The sequence below is a fragment of the Vidua macroura genome, chromosome 10 (assembly GCF_024509145.1).
Source record: "Vidua macroura isolate BioBank_ID:100142 chromosome 10, ASM2450914v1, whole genome shotgun sequence".
NCBI lineage: Eukaryota > Metazoa > Chordata > Aves > Passeriformes > Viduidae > Vidua > Vidua macroura.
The window spans coordinates 15,162,391-15,180,322 of record NC_071580.1 but is presented as its reverse complement, the minus strand read 5'-3'; the positions used below and the strand labels follow the sequence as shown (position 1 = coordinate 15,180,322).

The 17,932-nt window shown below is 40.0% G+C and overlaps 1 protein-coding gene across 1 annotated transcript in view; it reads left to right on the top strand.

The window, feature by feature from the left end:
• The first annotated feature begins 2,823 nt into the window (after nucleotides 1-2,823).
• RASA2 (RAS p21 protein activator 2) overlaps nucleotides 2,824-17,932 on the top strand; it is a 45,472-nt gene continuing 30,363 nt past the window's right edge. Inside the window, exons 1-4 of the mRNA XM_053986553.1 lie at nucleotides 2,824-2,885; nucleotides 9,020-9,125; nucleotides 14,170-14,273; nucleotides 15,305-15,399. Of these exons, the coding sequence (XP_053842528.1) occupies nucleotides 2,825-2,885; nucleotides 9,020-9,125; nucleotides 14,170-14,273; nucleotides 15,305-15,399 (366 nt within the window). The 5' untranslated portion in view covers nucleotide 2,824. The remainder of the gene's footprint in view (nucleotides 2,886-9,019; nucleotides 9,126-14,169; nucleotides 14,274-15,304; nucleotides 15,400-17,932) is intronic.

Genomic DNA, 17,932 nt, shown 5'->3' with positions numbered 1-17,932 from the left:
ACTCTACTTTTTTGGGCTTCTGTCAAGAAATATAGTTCAAAATGCAAATATCTAATTACATATGAAAATATGAAGATACATACGAAATAGAAGACCATGCATATTCAAAGTACTTCCCCCTTCAGCTAGGTGTCACTCGTCTGTAACCTGCATTAAAAAGCAAACTTAAGCTAAATTATGCAGGTCATTTTGGGATGATTGTCAGGAGAGATATGTAACTAAAAAAAAGAAGTTTGCTAATTGTAATAAATACTTTTTTTCTCTATTTGAAATGCTAATTAAAAAGACAAGTGGATCATCATGAAGCTTGTGCATCTAAACAGTGTTAGTCAGTCCTCATTTACAATACAGCCAAAGTTAGAACAAATGTAGTAAATGATATTGCTGTCTTCTGTGGAATGAGATTACATGACAGCTAAACGACAGGCAGAAGCATTTTGAAGTAAGCCACTGTGCATTGTCATTACTATTATTCCTTCTAAACTTAGCACTGCAGCTATCACTGACAGTTCAGCACCTTGGCTGTGAGGTTCTCTCACAAGAAGCAAAGATCCCCCATTGTTAAATGAAGAAATCTTTCCTGTAAGTTTGCAAGTCAGCACACCAGTGTTTGTTTTAACCATGTCCTACGCAGACCTACCTGTCATACAGATACTCCTAAAATGTAACTTTAAAAGAGGCCAAAAATAAATGTTATGCAATTGAAACAGTATTCTGAATATCATTACGTTAGACTAAAGCAAAACTTTCTTTTTTTAATAAAACTGTGTCAGGAGTCAGTGGCAAAACTTGAATTGATAATGTAGGCCAGTGCTCTAAAGGAAGCTGATGCTAAGTTAAATGAGTAAACCCCAACTGTAGTCATAATATATGAGAGAATATGGAGGCAGTAGAGTCACTCTCCCTTCCAAAGTGTGGCAATGCACAGTTCAGGCACACATCTCCATTCACAGGGTGCTGCCCTGCTGCTTTTCCAGATCAAAGCTCTGACTCTGTCCAGGTGAGCCTCAGTTCACCAGCCACCAGCCAGACAGGGCAGGCAGCCTAGACAGCCAACTGTAGATAATCAAATCCTCAATTTGTACTGTAGAGGAACCTCACATTTCCAACATGGTTAAAATTCAGCTTATGCAAACTCATGTCTTTGTCAGGTTTAGGTTTTGCATTCACATCCACCTGTTACTGGTGTGATGAAGCAGTTTATTCCCCACCACTACCCTGCTTGCTTTGAAACACACATCAGTCCTTCCCCAGCCACAATGTAGAGTGTGGGGATGGGGAAGGAATGCCACCACTGCTGAAGAAGCAGTGGGGGAGAAGTTGGATGCAGGAAAAGCCATCAAGAAATGATGACAGATTATATGGCTCCATACCATATCATAGTGATAAAGGCAAGATTTGTGCAGGAAAAATAAAAAACGGCCAGAGCACCACAGCAGGGGACTTCAGTTAGAAACAATGACAGCTATTGGCCTGCAACTTTCCAAACTTCCTTTTAACAGGAGGATAGACTGAAGAAGGCCTTTATGTGTAGAGTGAAGAACCCATGTCCTATACTGCTTCCTGAAACAGCTTTAGCCAGCTAAAGAACCACAGAACTACCTGTGGTTTAGGACATGTCAGTCACGAAAGGCTTTCAGCAGACTCTGTGTTTACAGGGTCTGGGAACAGATGTACCCTCAGTTTGACCCAGAGTGACATCGAAGCGGACGTGTCACCTGCAGCCGATGGCTGGGTGGATTGTGCAGGCCCAAGGTAGATGCCCAGCACCAATGCAGGACTGGGGTGAAGTCTGGATGTAAGCCAGATCCCAGAGTTTCATATTAGGATTGCTGTCTTCAAGAATCCATGGTAGAAAACATGATGCAAAGGCCCTTTAGTTCTTGATGAAGGTGAGCTGCTGCAGCCTGCAAACACCTCTGGGCACTGTACGACTCCTGAGGGAAGCGTTGCCTGTGGCATTCCACAGGCAGCACCGCAACATCTGCTCCTGGGGCAGCGTGGGCAGCCGAGCCATTTCCTACTTGTTTCATGGCATTTCTCACACGGCTGAACAGCTGAACGTGAACTAGTGACAGCAGAGGAGATCCAGTGGAGCCCGTGCTTTGCATAGGGACAGGCGCTTGGCACGCCACAGGCCAAAATGGCCGGACCTGCCACTCGTTCCATTTAATGTGACCACCTGCCATTTAATGTGACCAGTCTCGGCATAGAGAACACAGCGTTCAACGTGCCGGGCTGCCGAGCCCTCTGTCCAGGTGGGAGGCACAGAACCACAGAATCGATTAGGTTGGAAAAGACCTCTGAGATCATCGAGTCCAACCTGTGACCCAACACCGCCTCGTCAACCAGACCCTGGCCCTGAGTGCCACGTCCAGTATTTTTTAAAATACCTCCAGGGACGGTGACTCCACCACCTCCCTTGGCAGCCCATTCCACTGTCTAATCACCCTTTCTGTGAAGAATTTCATCCTAATGTCTAACCTAAACCTCCCCTGGTGCAGCTTAAGGCTACGTCCTCTCTTCCAGACTATAGAGCAGGGTAAGGGGCGGTCATGGCCAGCCCCGGAACCGGCCGAGCTCCCCGGCGCCCAACGCAGCGCAGCCCCAGACCGGCTGGAGCGCGGGGTGGCAGACCCCAGGCGGAGCCGCCTCACAACGCGGCGGGAGAAGCCGCCCTAGCGCAGGCGCCGCGCCCCCCGCCCGCCCCGGCCGGTGGTGCCCGCGGGCGGCGGGGGCGGGGCGGGCGGCGGGGCCGGGCCGCTCCTTCCCTGCCTGCCTCGCTTCCCCCGCGGCGCTGCACTGCGCAGGCGGCGGCGGCGCGATGGCGGCGGGAGACGGCGGCGACGAGGTGCGGGTGCTGCAGAACCTGCGGGGGAAGATCTGTAAGTGCGGCGCTGCGGTGGGGCCGAGCGCCCGGGGCCGCTGCGCTCAGGTGTCGCTCCCGACCTGGCCCCGTTGCTGCCGCTCCCTCCCCGCGGCGACACGGGCGGGCACCGGCGCGGCGGCCCTGGAGGCGGCGGGGCGGGGGCGGGAGCGGGAGGGCGCGGAGGGGCCGCGGCCGCCGCGGGCCGGGTACGGATCGGGCCGCGCTGCGGCGGCCCCGCGGAGGGACTTTGTGGCGGCAACGACGGCACGCGCGGGCCGGGCCGGGGTCTGCGCGCCCCGGGGCGGGATGGTGGGTGAGCGGATGGATGGATACATGGACGCGGCCGGGCCGCGGGAGGCCCGGAGTGTCAGGGAAGCATCCGTGGCTCCGAGGTATTCCTGGAGTCAGCGGGCGAACAGAAATGCCCCCTCCCGCCCGGACCTCGGGCATCAGAGTCTGTTTGTCAGGCTGAAATTGCGAAATTAGCGATGTGCAGGAAGTTGGTGGTGAAGGGCTGTTCTGGAAGCGGTCACCAGTACTCCCGTGCCTCTGTGCAGCGTGTGTGCGAGCGGGAGGAGGCGGAGAGAGAGGCCGGTGGCCTTATTTTGGTGGTTGAGAAGTGCTGACTCCCAATACCGATAGCCTCGGTAACGTGGGAAGCCGTCGGATGGGCTGGGAGGAGGGCTCGGGGAGGCGCGCAGATAGTGCGGTGCGGCTGGGGAGCACTTCAAAGCGAGCGGGAGAAACAGGATGTGCGGCGGCTTCCTGAGGGGTATCGGAGTACATTCATAGCGCTCGGACGCGCCCCGGTTGCTTCCTTTCTCACGCAGCCGATCGACTTTTTTGAGAATGAAGCGAAACAAGTTGACTCGGGCATGGCGCTGGGGTTGAGAACCGGTTGTGAAAACATGTTGAAGGATTAGGTTTGGTGGAGGAGTGGAGTCGTGTTTACTTAAATATCGTCATGCAGCCTAGATGTATTTACTGTGTCTTCAGTAAATAGAAAGACTGGGTCATGAGAACAGGGGATGGCCTGGAGTGGAGCTGCTGGAGGTGCTCTCAGTCCGAGGTGTGAGCAATAGGACGTGGTTAGGTAGGCAAGGCTGAACACACACTGAGATCTACTGCTGTTAGCAATTAGCACAGAAATAATACAGACCAGCTAGCCTTTAAAAAAACATACTGTTACTTTTGGGGTTAAAGCATGAATTCATAGAATCATAAGGTTATGAAATGGTTTCGGTTGGAAAGGACCTTAAATATCATCTCATTCCAATGTTGCTGCCATGGGCAGGGACACCTTCTGCTACACCATCTCAGAGCTCTATCCAGCCTGGCCTTGAACACTTCCAGGGATGAGGCATCCACAACTTGTCTGGGCAACCTGTGCTACTGCCTCACCACTCTTAGAGTAAAGAATTTATTCCATATATTTAACCTGAATGCCTGCTCTTTCAGTTTGTTCCCATTACTCCTCATTCTGTCACTGCAGTTCCTGATGAAGAGTCCCGCTCCGGCTTCCCCCATGAGATATTGGAAGGTTGCTGTGAGGTCTTCACACAACCTTCTCCCGGCTGAGCAGCCCCACCTTTCTTAATCTGTCTTCAGTAATCTCTAGCAACCAACGCTTTATGTATTCCCTAGGAAGCAGGTCATAGTACTCCTTAGGAAGAAGGACTATGACCTGCTTCCTAGGAGTGCATAAAAAGTTGGTCGCTAAAGATTATTGAAGCTGGTTTTTGATCCTGTTCTGCTTCTTATCTTTTATCGTAAGGTTTTGTCAACAGTGGACTACACAGCATTCAGTGAGTTCTACATTTTGGAATATTGAACTTGATGAAAGTTTTCCACTACACATTAAAAAACAAAGCAAAATGTCTTGAGACTTATGTTGAAAACAGTTTTATTGTCCCATTTATGCGTTATGGATTGAGCCTGTGGTTGTGTCATAACTTTGAATGTTCAGTTAACAGAGGACTGTGACCTTCTTCCTGGGGAATATATGAAAAGGTCATTGCTGAAGATGGACCTGTAAGAACCCATTTGAAAAATGAGTGGAAGTAACAGCTGCAATAAAAGACATGTCTTGAAACAGTGTTAAAATCACTTTGTAAGCCTACTTATTTCTTCTAAGAAAACAAAAGCTGTTTAAAAACTCAATGAATTAAATGCTGTGGAAGCTTGGGAACCCTCTGATGCCTAGATGCTCTTTTGGCTTCTTCACACCACAAATACTGTGTTATTTCACTTCTTGCTAGTATTTTAGTACTGTGTTTGGTAGGGGAAAACCTTCTGAATGAAGAATAATAAACAAATATAATAATGTAATCCTTGATCTGGAGGGATTAACAATAGCAGACCTCACTTTGGAAAGCTCATGTTTATAGTCTGAAGGAATTCTTACATGTTTCTTACAAGGAGAACACATTTTGGTGCCCAGGCTTTGCTGGCAATTAAAATTTGACACTTGCTCATTTTATGTGTGTTGCATGAGAGAGCATGGTAGTTTTAATGAGGTAATGTCAGTTCTGTGTAATTCTGCATGTATAGAAAACACCATCTGCAGAAAGTTGTTATTTATACTGTGTTTTGCAATGCACAAATTGGTGGCAAAATCTAAATTTAGCAATGTTATACAAATCATTACACCAAATTTAGAATTGAGACATGTTCTTAAAGGTGGCTTAAGCAGCCATTGCATACCTAGCAGTGAAGAACCTGAGTAAGGACATGTTTGCAGTCCCTGGTACCCTGTTTTTGTGAGCTGTCAGTGTTTGCAGCCAGTCTTCTGCCTCCAGTTTTCAAGTGAGATGAGATGAGCTGGTCTTGCCTGTTTAAGACCCTGTAATATTTTTGGAAAGTGTAGTGTTACTCTTAAGCAGGTTTTCACCAAAAATCCAGTAAAAGACTGTCTTTCCTTTTTGACAGTGCTTTTTGCATTGATGGCTCTTATTTTATGTGCAATAGTAATGACAGAACTGCTTTACAAAGGTATGTGGTGTCAAGTTGCTTTAGGCATATCTTGTAGTGTAGTGTTTCAGGCTGTGGCTTCTGTTTTCATTTATGCCATACGGTAGTACACTAATTGATTTTAGTTGCCTTGATTTTTGGAGTGTTTACTGAAACGTGCATTAATGAAGCACTTGGAAAAATGTCCCTGTTGTCTCTTAGAGCTTATTTGACAAAATTCAGGATGCATTCTTTTTCTAATTTGCACTGTGTTTTTAACAGTGTATGGTTATCTTGGATTATGCTGCACTCCTGGAGTGGAATTTATTGTTGCTATATAAAATGCTTAGTCCTGTGAAGCAAATACTTCAGCGTTTGTGTGAATAAATGTCTTCTGGCAGGGACCCAGAACAAAGAAATTTAGAAGATGGACACTAATTGCACACTTTTACTTGACAGAGGATATTACATATATGTACAGAAAATGTAAAAATCCAAGCAGATATCTAATGTTGTTAATACTTGATTTTTATGCAACCATTATTGCCTTGGGTTTCTCAGAAAAAGGAAGATGTAGTGTAATCAAAGACTTGAGCCTTTTTTTTTTTTTTTTTTTAAGGAAATAAGCTTCTTGGAAGAGTTGGGTCACTGTATGGGTGAAATGTCTCCCACAATCACAGATACTAAGAGGTGTTAGAAACTATGTGAAATCTCAGGCTCTGTATTTCACCTGACAAGTGCTCTGAGGTTATTTTTAACTCAGGATTGAGGATCTTCTTCCTCCCAAAAGTTTGTCTGTTTTTTAAAGCCAGACACTTGGGCTACAAAATAAAGATTTTCAACTCATTAGAAAATCAGATCACAGAATATTCTGAGTTGGAAGGTACTCTACAAGGATCATCAATGTCAGCTGTTAAGTGAATGGCTCATGTGGGAGTTGAACCCACAGCCTTGGTGTTATTAGCACCATGCTCTAACCAGCTGAAATCAAAACTTGTATTTTGTGTATTCCTCTGGGTGGAAAGTTTCTTTTAAAACTGAAAAACTGCACTGTAGTATATAGACAAACAGTGAATTATTCAGAAATATGTAATTTTAGGAATTACATTATTCTCTGTAATTCTCCTTTTAAGAAAATACAAAACTATAATAACTGTAATTTCCTTTCAAAGTCCACTGTACTGTGCCTTTACAGTGATGATTGAATAATGTTGTATTTTAAATATTTTATGGGAAAATAGGACTATGCCAAGTATTAACTAAAAAATAAAGCTGTTCTCAGGAACAGCTGACACATCCAGTTCATGCTTATTAATTACAAACTTTTGGTATCAGGAACTCTCCAGGGATTGCATCCAGATTGATGAATTGATTTTTATATGTCATATGTTTTATTTAATTAGCTCTTCCTTAAAAAAAGTTAAGGCAGTGGTAATCTGATGCTTTCCTTGGTTCTCCTGTAATATCTCACTTAAGGCTAACTTGGAGTTTAGTCCTGTTTTGGAGTCTAAAGCCATTAAAACCAGGTTCTGTTCATGTCTCTCAATCTGTCAACATGAAGTGTGGTGTTTAAAAATAATGTGTATACTTCCTCCTCTCCCACACCCAAGCTGATGAAAAGCTTGTTGATGCTTCTGAGAGCACAGGTTTTAACTGTGGAAGTTCCTTAAGTGTCTCTTCATGCTTTCCATCAGTGTACATATCCCTGACCTGGAAAATGTCATGATTGAAGTTCATTCTGTGTCCCTGTTAAACTGTCACGGTCTCTGCTCAGAGACAGTCGGAGCAGCCCTTCCAGTGCTGGGCATTACTTACTTAACTTCCAAGACTGTAATAGGTTAACCTACATTAACCATCTAACACAAAAAAGAGTGTGGAGGACAGAGAAAACAGAACTTGGATTTTACATCTTACCGGCATAGAGAATAAAGCTTACTCACTGTGCTTCATATCTGCATTTTTAAAAAATAAACATGTATGACATTTCAAATCTAGTTTCAAACTGTGCTTTCTGAAAGGTCTTATGCTATTCAGACATAAAAGTAATTAAAACTCAGTACTTAGATGTACTTTTCATCCCATTTTTAATGTCTTATATAAATAGATAATGTTTAGATAAAGTTGATTCCACATGTCATCAGGAGAGGTATTTCCAGCAGCAGGCGAGGATGTGAGAGGTCCTGGCTAAGACCTAATACAATTCTGGTTGCCCATGGTTTGGACAACCAAGTGGAAAAGGGGCAGATCACCTGCTTTGTTTAGGAGCCTCTCATGGGAGAGAGTACCTGAAAAGCTTGTAATTTCTTTTAGCAAAATAGAAGGTGGAAAGGGTCTGTTTGTTGTCTTCAGACATTCAAAGGGAGAGGAGACATTTGGGCAGAAAGTCTCTGTTTAATCTAGAGAACAGTGTTGCTGTAAATTAACTTAGATGTCTGTAGCATTTGGATTTTGGAAGGGCAACTTCAGCTGGTTTTAGCTGTGATTGTTTAGAGGGAACCATTTCCTAACAGATCTGCCTTATGTCCAGCATGTAATTGCAGTGACCTAGATTCAATACCCAGCAAATCTTTGTATTCTTGTGCTGCCAATCTTTCTTTTTTATTAGAAACTTCCTTTTATTCTTTTCCATGTTGCATTGAATTAGGAGTGATCATTTCCCTCTTCTACTAGTTAGGAAAAAATGAACAGTACTCATGAGGGATATATTTTCAAAGGCTCAGCCAACTCAGTCTGCTGTTCATTGTGGAAAATGAAATAAAGATTTGATGGGCAAGTTCTTATTAATCAGCTTCCTTTAGCCAAAGTATTTGCAGAGAAAATACCAAGTGAACAATAGCTCAGGCAGATCATGTCTTGGTGTTATGACCTAATGCCACATGACCTCAGGCTGTGAGTGTCTCGGATTTAGCAAGTTGTGCAGGGTCAAGCCAGAGATGAGACCTTTCAAGGGAAAGTGCAGGTGCTGCAAGAAGTGGTGTTCACATGAGTCAGAGTGTGTCTCTTCCTGTCAACTCTCATTCCATGGGAAGCTGGATGTAGCAACTTCTCTGCCCTCTACAAGCTTATGAATTGAAAATGAATATCAAAATACATGCTGAATGGAAAAGTAAATTTTTTGAACACGCTAAAACTGTGACATTCTTGTACCTAACATTTTGTTTTTTCCCCTGCAATATGTACGGTTTTTTTTTTTATTTACAGATGACGCCAAACACTTAGTACCCAACAAAATGAGAGACTTCTTCTGTACCATAAACTTGGACCAAGAAGAAGTTTTTCGTACACAGGTAGTTGAAAAATCTTTAAGGTAAGCTCAGTTTTTAAATTGATATGATGAGCAAGACTGCCTAATACCAGTGTGTATGACTTTTCCTTGTACTACTTTAAAATGAGAACTGACTTGTGGCAACTATTCAGAGATGTTACAGCAATGTGTAAATCATGAGAGTGTTGCAAGAAGTCAAAATTGAGTCTTGTGAGCTTTTAAATGAAATATGCTAGAATATATTTCACAATTACTCTATTCTATTCCAGCGGGCTCTTTCTTGCTAGGTTGTTTTCTAGGGAAAAATCTACTTGCTACATGCTCCTCATGTAATTTCCTTCTTCTGACAAGCAGTTGAAGTGTGTTGGTGGAATTCTGCTCTCACTGTGTATCTGGTAAAACCTGTTTCTAGAATGAAGGAACCGGAACTTTGCCATGTATGAGAGTTTTCTGTGCTGTAGGGTGTCCCCTGAACAGGCCTTGTTCTCTCCTGTAGCTCTTGTTCTGGGAACTGTAACAGGATCCACACAGAATGCCCTGCTTTGCTTCCCTGGGCACCATTTGCTGTAGATTCTGCTACTGTCTTAGAGCCTTAGAAAGAATCAAACAAAAAGTCAGGATGATGCAGCTGCATTAGTGTAAGGGCTTTTATGTCTCAAAACTCTGAAGTTTTGAGAAGTTTTTGAGTGTTGTCCTCTGAACACAGAGGACCCAAAAAAGCATCACTGCAGCTTCATTGTTCAGAATATCTGAGTGACAGTTTCAGTTATGTGGAAGTGACATTAAGCCTTCCTTTTAAAACCCGGGACAGTCTGTTCAAACTCTTGAAAGATTTCTTAATTCCTTTTTCCAGTGGTTTTGTTGTTAGTGTTCATTCTCTGAACTCTCTCTCCAGGTATTTACAGGTCAGGAACAGCTCAGATGACAAACTTTAATAGGGAATTTAGCTTTTTCAGAACATCATTTCAGAGCCTCCTTATGCTTCTGCATGAAAAGCAAATATCACATATGTACAGTCAGGAACAAATATTTTGCTTATATTCATAATCTCTAACTGCTGTATTTAGATCCATAAAATTTTCAGAGTTTAACAGGCTGCAATTGATTGCCAAAACAAAATCAATTGAGTAATCCTTCAGAGAAAAATGTTGAGACTGTATTGATAAAGCAGAAACTTAACATTTCCCCTTCAAATAGACAATAGTTTCATGGGCAAAAGACCCCAACCCAACCCATCTCTGAAAGACTTTGCTCTCTGATTTTGTTGTTAATAATGGAAACTTTGGAAGTTACTACTATGCTTAGAAACAAGATCTGTTACACTTGATGTATACACAGATATTTTTATTATCTTCTATTTAAAAATTATTTATGTACTTTCATCACCTAATAAAAGAAGGTGATGACAACATTGTATTAGAACCTGGTGTTTAGAATTGCTCTTCTGTCTCTACTGACTTCCTAGGTGACTCCCTTCATTCTCTGAATTAGGGAAGGGTTCCATACAAACCAGTGAAATGTAATAAAATAACTCATCCTCTATTACCAGCAACCAGAGTTGGATATTTATACTTGATTGCTACTGTGTATGCAGTTATGAAGATTGATTCTCATTCCAGAAACTTCATTAAAACATCTTGTTTCTTATTGCTGTGTTAAACTAGAAACTGTACTAACCTAGAGGTACTGGAACAGGAGATGAAAGCTCCAATCTCTTATTAACCTGAAAACTTTATAAATTGCTTTTCAGTGAGGTGTAGTACAGTATAATTGTAGTCATAGATGCAACTTTGAATTTCATTATTTTGTTTCATATTATTTGGTTGCTTTTTCTTACATAATTCACCATCTTTTTCACGTATTATGGCTTGCAAATTTATACAAGTTTTAACCTAAATTTTAGTCCTGTGAATATGAACTAATTAAATGTCTGTGGAAGTAATTATCGCTAGAATTAAAATTAGTTTTGACTACCGTGATTGAAAACTGTTAAGAAGTGTATTTTTTAAATGTGCAAATAGGTTTGGCCTTTCACTCTCCCAGCACTGGGAGAGTTGTTGGAGTGCAGATGTAAAACCATTGACTTTCCAAAGTTAAAAAACTGAAATAATATTGAAGTGAAAGAGAGAGATTTTGGCTAATGACTCAAGAAATATTTTCTGACATGGTGTGGGATTTCTGTGGGTTTTGAAGAAAGAATTTTTTTTCCCTTGGAAAGTTGAAAGAATATCTGTGAGCCTCCTCAGATGTCTGTGGTCAAATATGAGGAATGGGGAGAGGAAGGGGTATTGTGGTGTGTGTCTTTTTTTTTTTTTTTTTTTTTTTTTTTAATTTAAGCTGAGTTCAGTTTCTTTTTTTCCCAACTGAACTTTGTGGTAGTGCAAAGTTAAAGCAGAAATTAATTCCCTTGTTGATGTAACCATTGCTTTTATTAATTGATGGACTGGCGCACTGATCAGTGTCCTCACAGAACTGCCAGGTTACTGTGCCAAGGAAGGGAAGAGCAGAGCAGTGTGTTACCCAGTGAAATTTAATCTCCTCTACTACTATAATCCAGTTCTTCCTGTATGGCAGTCTGGTCGCCGTTTGAATTAGTGCTATCTTCTAATTTTGTATCCATCACAGTCTTTAAAGTTCTTGCATCAAAGTCACAAATGAAAGTACTAAACTGACTGAATCCCTGAGGAACAGGATGAGTGAGTTCCCCATTTTAATTATTCCTCATTGGTGTAAACTGTTGTACCCTGCCAGCCTATTCTGTATCTACCTAAGAATTTCTTTATTAATACATTGTATTCTTCACCTTAAATTTTCTCTCTTTACCTCCTACTTTGCTGATGAATCAATAACTGATAACCTCTTTTAATTTAGGTAAAGAAAAATATATCAACATGAGTAAAAGAATGTATTACTTTCTATTTCTGATCATATTATTGGCTTTTTTCTTGCCAAATCTGAGACTTAATGTAGTGTTGAAGTCAAAATAATAATAGATTTAATGGCTGGTCATCCTTTGGGGGCTGGGGGATATGTGTAGCTGCAAAGTTTGCTCTTTTAGGTGCAAGACAAAGGTGCTAAATAGATTTTTGGAAGTCTCTGCTTAGAGTCTATCCCAGCCTAATTATAATTGGATGCATAGAGTGCTGTAGGTCCATCCAGAATAGGTACTTAAACCCTTGGCACTTGCTGGTGTGAGCTGGAGTCTGCTGTTCCCTTAGGATGTCTGTCTGAAGCTGAGCTAGAGCAGAGTTTCCCCTGACATCAGTGCCATCTCATTCTCCCACTGTTCACTCTTTCTGCTGTAGCATCTCTTTGTTTGTACCACTGTAACTTTATTTGTATAGCTATGAGGGGAAGCAACCTAAGTTTAAATTCAGCCTTTGTTTCATGCTTGGTTTTGGTATGCATTATTGTGTCAATACAATTAAAATGAGCAGTGATGGTAATAAGGAAGTTGAGGCTGTTTGGGGCTCCACTGCTGCTAAAAGTAATGCTCATGAGTTTATACCTTCAGTCATGGTGCTGACAAGAAGAACCCAGCCCTTGTAATCAAAGCAAAGTTTGTTGGCTTTGAAATTATAAAAAAAGATGGGAGCTCAAAACCACAGCTGAATTTTTTAACTGAGAATTCTTAAATTATTTTTCAGTGTAGTGCAAAGGGCAATACTGATTTGTCTGCTTTAAAGCCTGTGGTAAAAGGTCTGTGTTTTAACAAAAAGAACATTTTTACTTGTGGAATTCCTGATAATGAATTCCTGCCCTTAAATTTCTTGTTTCTAAAAATCTATTCTAGACCTTTGAAATACTGGATTCTTCAGCTGTGTTCTTTCCCACTTTTCAAGTTAGTTATCAGCTCTTCTTTTTAATTTATTTAATGAGCCATTGTCCTTAAGCCTGGGGTGGTCTTTTTCTGTGATTATTTTGGAGGGAGGAGAGTAGGGATGGTGACTAGTTCTTCCTGGTATCCTTTGGGTAGGTAATAGCATTTGGAACTGCTTGTTCCAAACATAAGCATATTTGTCATATTTTTATTAGTTTAAGAAAGTACTGCAGCAGTAGGGTCAAAATGATACTTTGCTGCAAAACAAAAAACCCCAACATTTGTTTCAGGCTTTGGTATAACTGATATCACAGTACTTTTCTGCATAAAAGTAGTTTCCTGAACATGAACATCTTTCCTCGGTGTTATGAATGCATAGTAACTGAAACTATTTTAAGAACCCAGTTCTAAAACAGCAGGGTTTTTCTGTGGATCTGCTTGACTTTCGGAATTCATCACTTGCAGTAACACAAACAGCATTGCGGTTTTGTTCAGTCTTGAAATACAATTTTCTGACTGCTGGCTCTGATTGCATCAATAAATACTCCTTATCTTTAATGAGAGTCTCAGTTCTGGGAGTGAAGATACCAACACATGGGATGAAATATGGGTAACATAGAGGAATCCAGAGTCTTTTTCTGTAGAGGGCTGTGCACATGGCACTTAAATAGGGTGAACTGTAAATGTGATATTGGACTTTTTAGGTGGAGAAATGTGGTGACCGTTTTGGTGTGAGGAAGGTCATTTGGATTTGAGAGTAACATTTCTCTTTTTCACTGTTCTATCTTATAGTTTCTAGTGATTAATTTCTTACAGGTCTGAATCTTAGAGTAGTAGTTTTGACATGGAAGTTAGAGCTAAACAAATGTCAGCTAGTTAAGTAATCAAGAAGTTTAAATTAAATTAAGATTAAATGTAGTTTAATAATGTGCTGAATAAGAAAATGAAACAAAACTTGTGCGTGTCTCAGGAAGTCTAGAGACCCAGCTAGATTATTTTCAAGACAGAAAAATAGAATTGAAATTGCAGAGGAGACACCATTCTCTGTGTGCTCTGATTCTTACCTTTGAATAAACAAACAGAAGGCATTGCCATGTTATTGTGTGTTCTTGTATTGAAATGGTTTTGGGCACCTTTGATGACAGCTTGGTGTAGTGCTGAGGGCCATGGGCTGGGACACCAGCAGAATGCAGCTTTTTGATGTTCATCTTCGATATAAATTGCATAAAGTGTTTCTCTATTTTAACTTCAAATCTTTCTTTTCAGTCCTTATTTTGGAGAGGAGTTTTACTTTGAGATTCCAAGAACATTCCAATGGTTGTCCTTCTACATTTATGATAAAAGTGTTTTACAAAAGGACCTGCGTATAGGTAAGTGTCTATGAGGTGCTGTCTGCATCTTGCAGAGTACTTGGTTGTTTTCATTAGCATTATCTGTAGGATTCACAATTCTTGATGGAGCATCTTTCAAAACTGTATATAGTGCACTTAAGTGCTCCTTTCAAGTTTAAAAAGAAGGATTTTGTTTCCTTGCTTCATTCAATTATACTAAAATATCTTCTGTTTTCAGGCTAGTAGGACATTTTACGGTCTTATTATGGTCTAAATACATTTTTTAAAATTATCTTTGTTTCCTCTCCACTTTTGCTTCATTGGAATATTTGAATAATTGTTACTTCTTATAGATCTTTAAAGAATAAATTGTGGAATAATTCCACAATAATCACAGTTGTGGAATAATTATAAAAATCATTTATAGATAATTTTTTCCCCTGTCAATGCAACCTGTAACTTAGTGGCTTATAAAGCATTTGGCAGCAACTTGTGTACTTGTGTACTTAAGTGAAAAATCACAGGAGGTGGATTTCTGTTTCTCCCTCCACTGCATAATGACTTTATTGCAGCTGCTTTTTGGATACAGTTGCTACAAAGCTTTAATAGTCTGCTGTGGAAGAAGCCTTTGCTTTACTTGAATTGAGGAAGGAAATAATTTGTGCCAGGATGTCAGATAATTTGATACAATAACAGCTTTCCAAATAGCAATCAGAAAAGTAAAAGGCATCTAGTTCAGGTTCCTGTTTAAACATTCTTGAACACCATTTTTGTTCTCCCAAATATATTATGTTATTTCCAGCCTCAAGTGTGTTCTTTATTTTACCTTCTTATTGGTGATATCCAGGATAACAAATAGTAATTAATTCCATCCGGCTTTATATAAACTATTTTTTGCTTTACTTACCCCTAACATTCCTTGTTTTATGTTCTTCATATAGCATCATAAACTTAAAGAAAAACTTAAAAGAGAGTTTAGAAAAAAAACAAATTTCAAACATAATTACATATTTGTTCTATTCAGATGAAGGTAATATATATGCTTTTCTCCCCCTGCCACCCTCCCTCAGGAAAGGTGTCAATCAAAAAAGAAGATTTATGCAACTACACAGGAAAAGAGAACTGGTTTATGCTTCAACCTGTTGATTCTAATTCAGAGGTTCAGGTAACTATTAAATTGCACATTTATTTTTTTTAAAGTGAAGTACAGATAAGCATGGGATGGTACAAGATTACATTGAGCTGTAGGAAATAAGACTTAGAATCTGTATTTTCTGTGAGGCAGTTGTCTTCAGTTTGGCTAGAGAATAAGGCACTCTACACCTAAGCTGGTATTATTCTTCATGGTACTTAAAACTGGCAGAAGACATGAAACAACTGTTTGGGAAATGTCTTAAGAGTATTTTGATGTCTGAAATGCTTGTAAGAGGGTCATGTACTTGAGGCACATGAATGGATCCTAAAACTCTTGAATAACTTTTTTTAGTAATGTTTGGTGTTAACTGAAATAATGGCTGATTCTGTGACATTGAAATGGTTAGTCTTCAAAACCTGGAGGAACTTGTGCTGTGTTCATGTATCTTATCTTGAAACACTTTCTGCATTCAGTGTCAAACAACTTGCACTTCACAGTTTTATTTCAGCCTGTGGTTCCGGTTCTTCAAACAGGATTGTTCTAGGAATAGGTAAAAGTGACATGGCTCTAGAAGTTGTAGCAAGTTGAAGTTGTAGTTGTTTTTGGTTTCAAGAACAAAACAGAATTCTTGGGAATCTCTTAGCCTTCTTGCTGTGATAAACAAGTAGATTTTAATAGGGTGTTTTTCCAGATTTGCCTGAGGGCAAAAGTCTTAGACTTGACAGTGTTTGTATTTTTTTAGTAATCTGAAAGTCCCTTTGGGTAGGGAGAATCCTGGCTACTTTTACAAGAACTGAATGTGTACAGAATTCTCCTATTATTTCCACAGATGATTCATTTATGAGCCATAAGTTTAGCCTGCAACTCTTGGGTATAGGAGGGCATGTGGTTGCTTTACATGAAGACAGATTTTCAAAACATCTGAATACCACTTCCTCTTCTCTGTTGAAAATCAGTCCTCTTTCAGTTACGATAGAATGGAATAGAATGGTTCATTTGGAAGGGACCTAGAGATGATGTAGTCCAGCCACACATTATCTTCTTTGAATTCTTTCATGTAATCACTCTGAAAATTCTAGAAAGCTCTTCCCAGATATAAACTGAAAGGCAGTTTCCACTTTGACTTAAACATTGCCACACTTGCTATGATTTTTTTCTGTCATAAAAATGTTGAGAAAGGTATTACTTTTTGTCATACTACATGAGTGTGTGAAAATTCAATTAGAATATTCCATTAATAGAATTTAGTGATTTCTTACATAGTGGAAATAAAAATTTTATAGTTTTCCATGGCTTGGTGACTCACAGCAGAATGTAAGCTCTTACTTTTCTATGACAGTGCTGTGCCATGCACTGTCCTGCATGACACTTACATTAAGAGATGACCTTTTCTGCATAGGTGTATGTTCCTCATACTTATCTTTTCTTGAATCAGGGCATTTGGGTAGGTTTCTCTCATCCTGCTTTATTTTTCCATAAAAGTCTTCAGAGCATAGCTGAGACCAGTCCCATCTGCCATGTTTGGCTGAAATCTTGTTGGCTGGATGTGCTATACAGTACTGAAATATATTCTGAGATATCCAATATTGTTGGCCGGATATGGCTGAAAGTAGCAGACTTTTATATTGTAAATGTGCAGAAAAAGTGCATGAAATATTTATAAAGTTAATCAGTTAAGAGAAAAAAAAAAGTTGTTTTCTTCTCCTCATGGCAGTATACATGTAGTTGATTTTTTGTTCCTCTGGTTCCCTCCATGTAAGTATTTTCCAGAATTTATGATGTGTGCAAAGCAGTAGGAGAGCAGAGAAGTATTTTGTGTTCCATGATTATGCACAGCACACTTTGCAGTTGCTTGGTTGGGATTATTTTTGGGGTTTTCCATCTGCATTTATTTCAAGAAAAGTGTACTTTTTATGTACCAGGTTTTTAGAAAGCAGCTGCTCTGCTCTGTGTTTTGATATTAGCTTGTTTTTGTTTTGCTGCTGTTCACAGTATTATGAGTTCATATTAATCTTGTTTTCTTGAAACTTTTTCCCTTCTCCACTAGTTCCTGAAAAATAAACACAAATATGGGAATACTAAATAAATAAACCAGAATTTGAGAAGCTTGGAGAAACAGGCCACATTTAACTGCAGGTGGCACAAACTTGTTTACATGTATTAGCTTTTAAAAAATGTTCTTGTTTTCTAAAATGCAGATAGTGCATGCTAGTAAAATTGTTAGGATTGCTTGATCCCTTTTTTATTTATAAAATCTTCATTAATCTTGTTTGAAATTGGCTCATTTGATTAAACACACCTTTGATCTATATTATTCATAGCAAGAATGTTTTGTAGAGATTTATATATATATATATAATTTTATACCTGTATTTATACATAGTTGGAGTTTTTATAGAGATCTGCACTTGAAAAACACATTGGTAAGATCAAAATCTTTCACACACTGTTGGGGTTCTTGAACATTCACTGTTCTTTTTATTAAAATTGATAGGATCTGTATCAGTTATACTCCATCTTCCTATAATAAGTACCTGAAAATTGGTTGTTAATCCATTTGTAA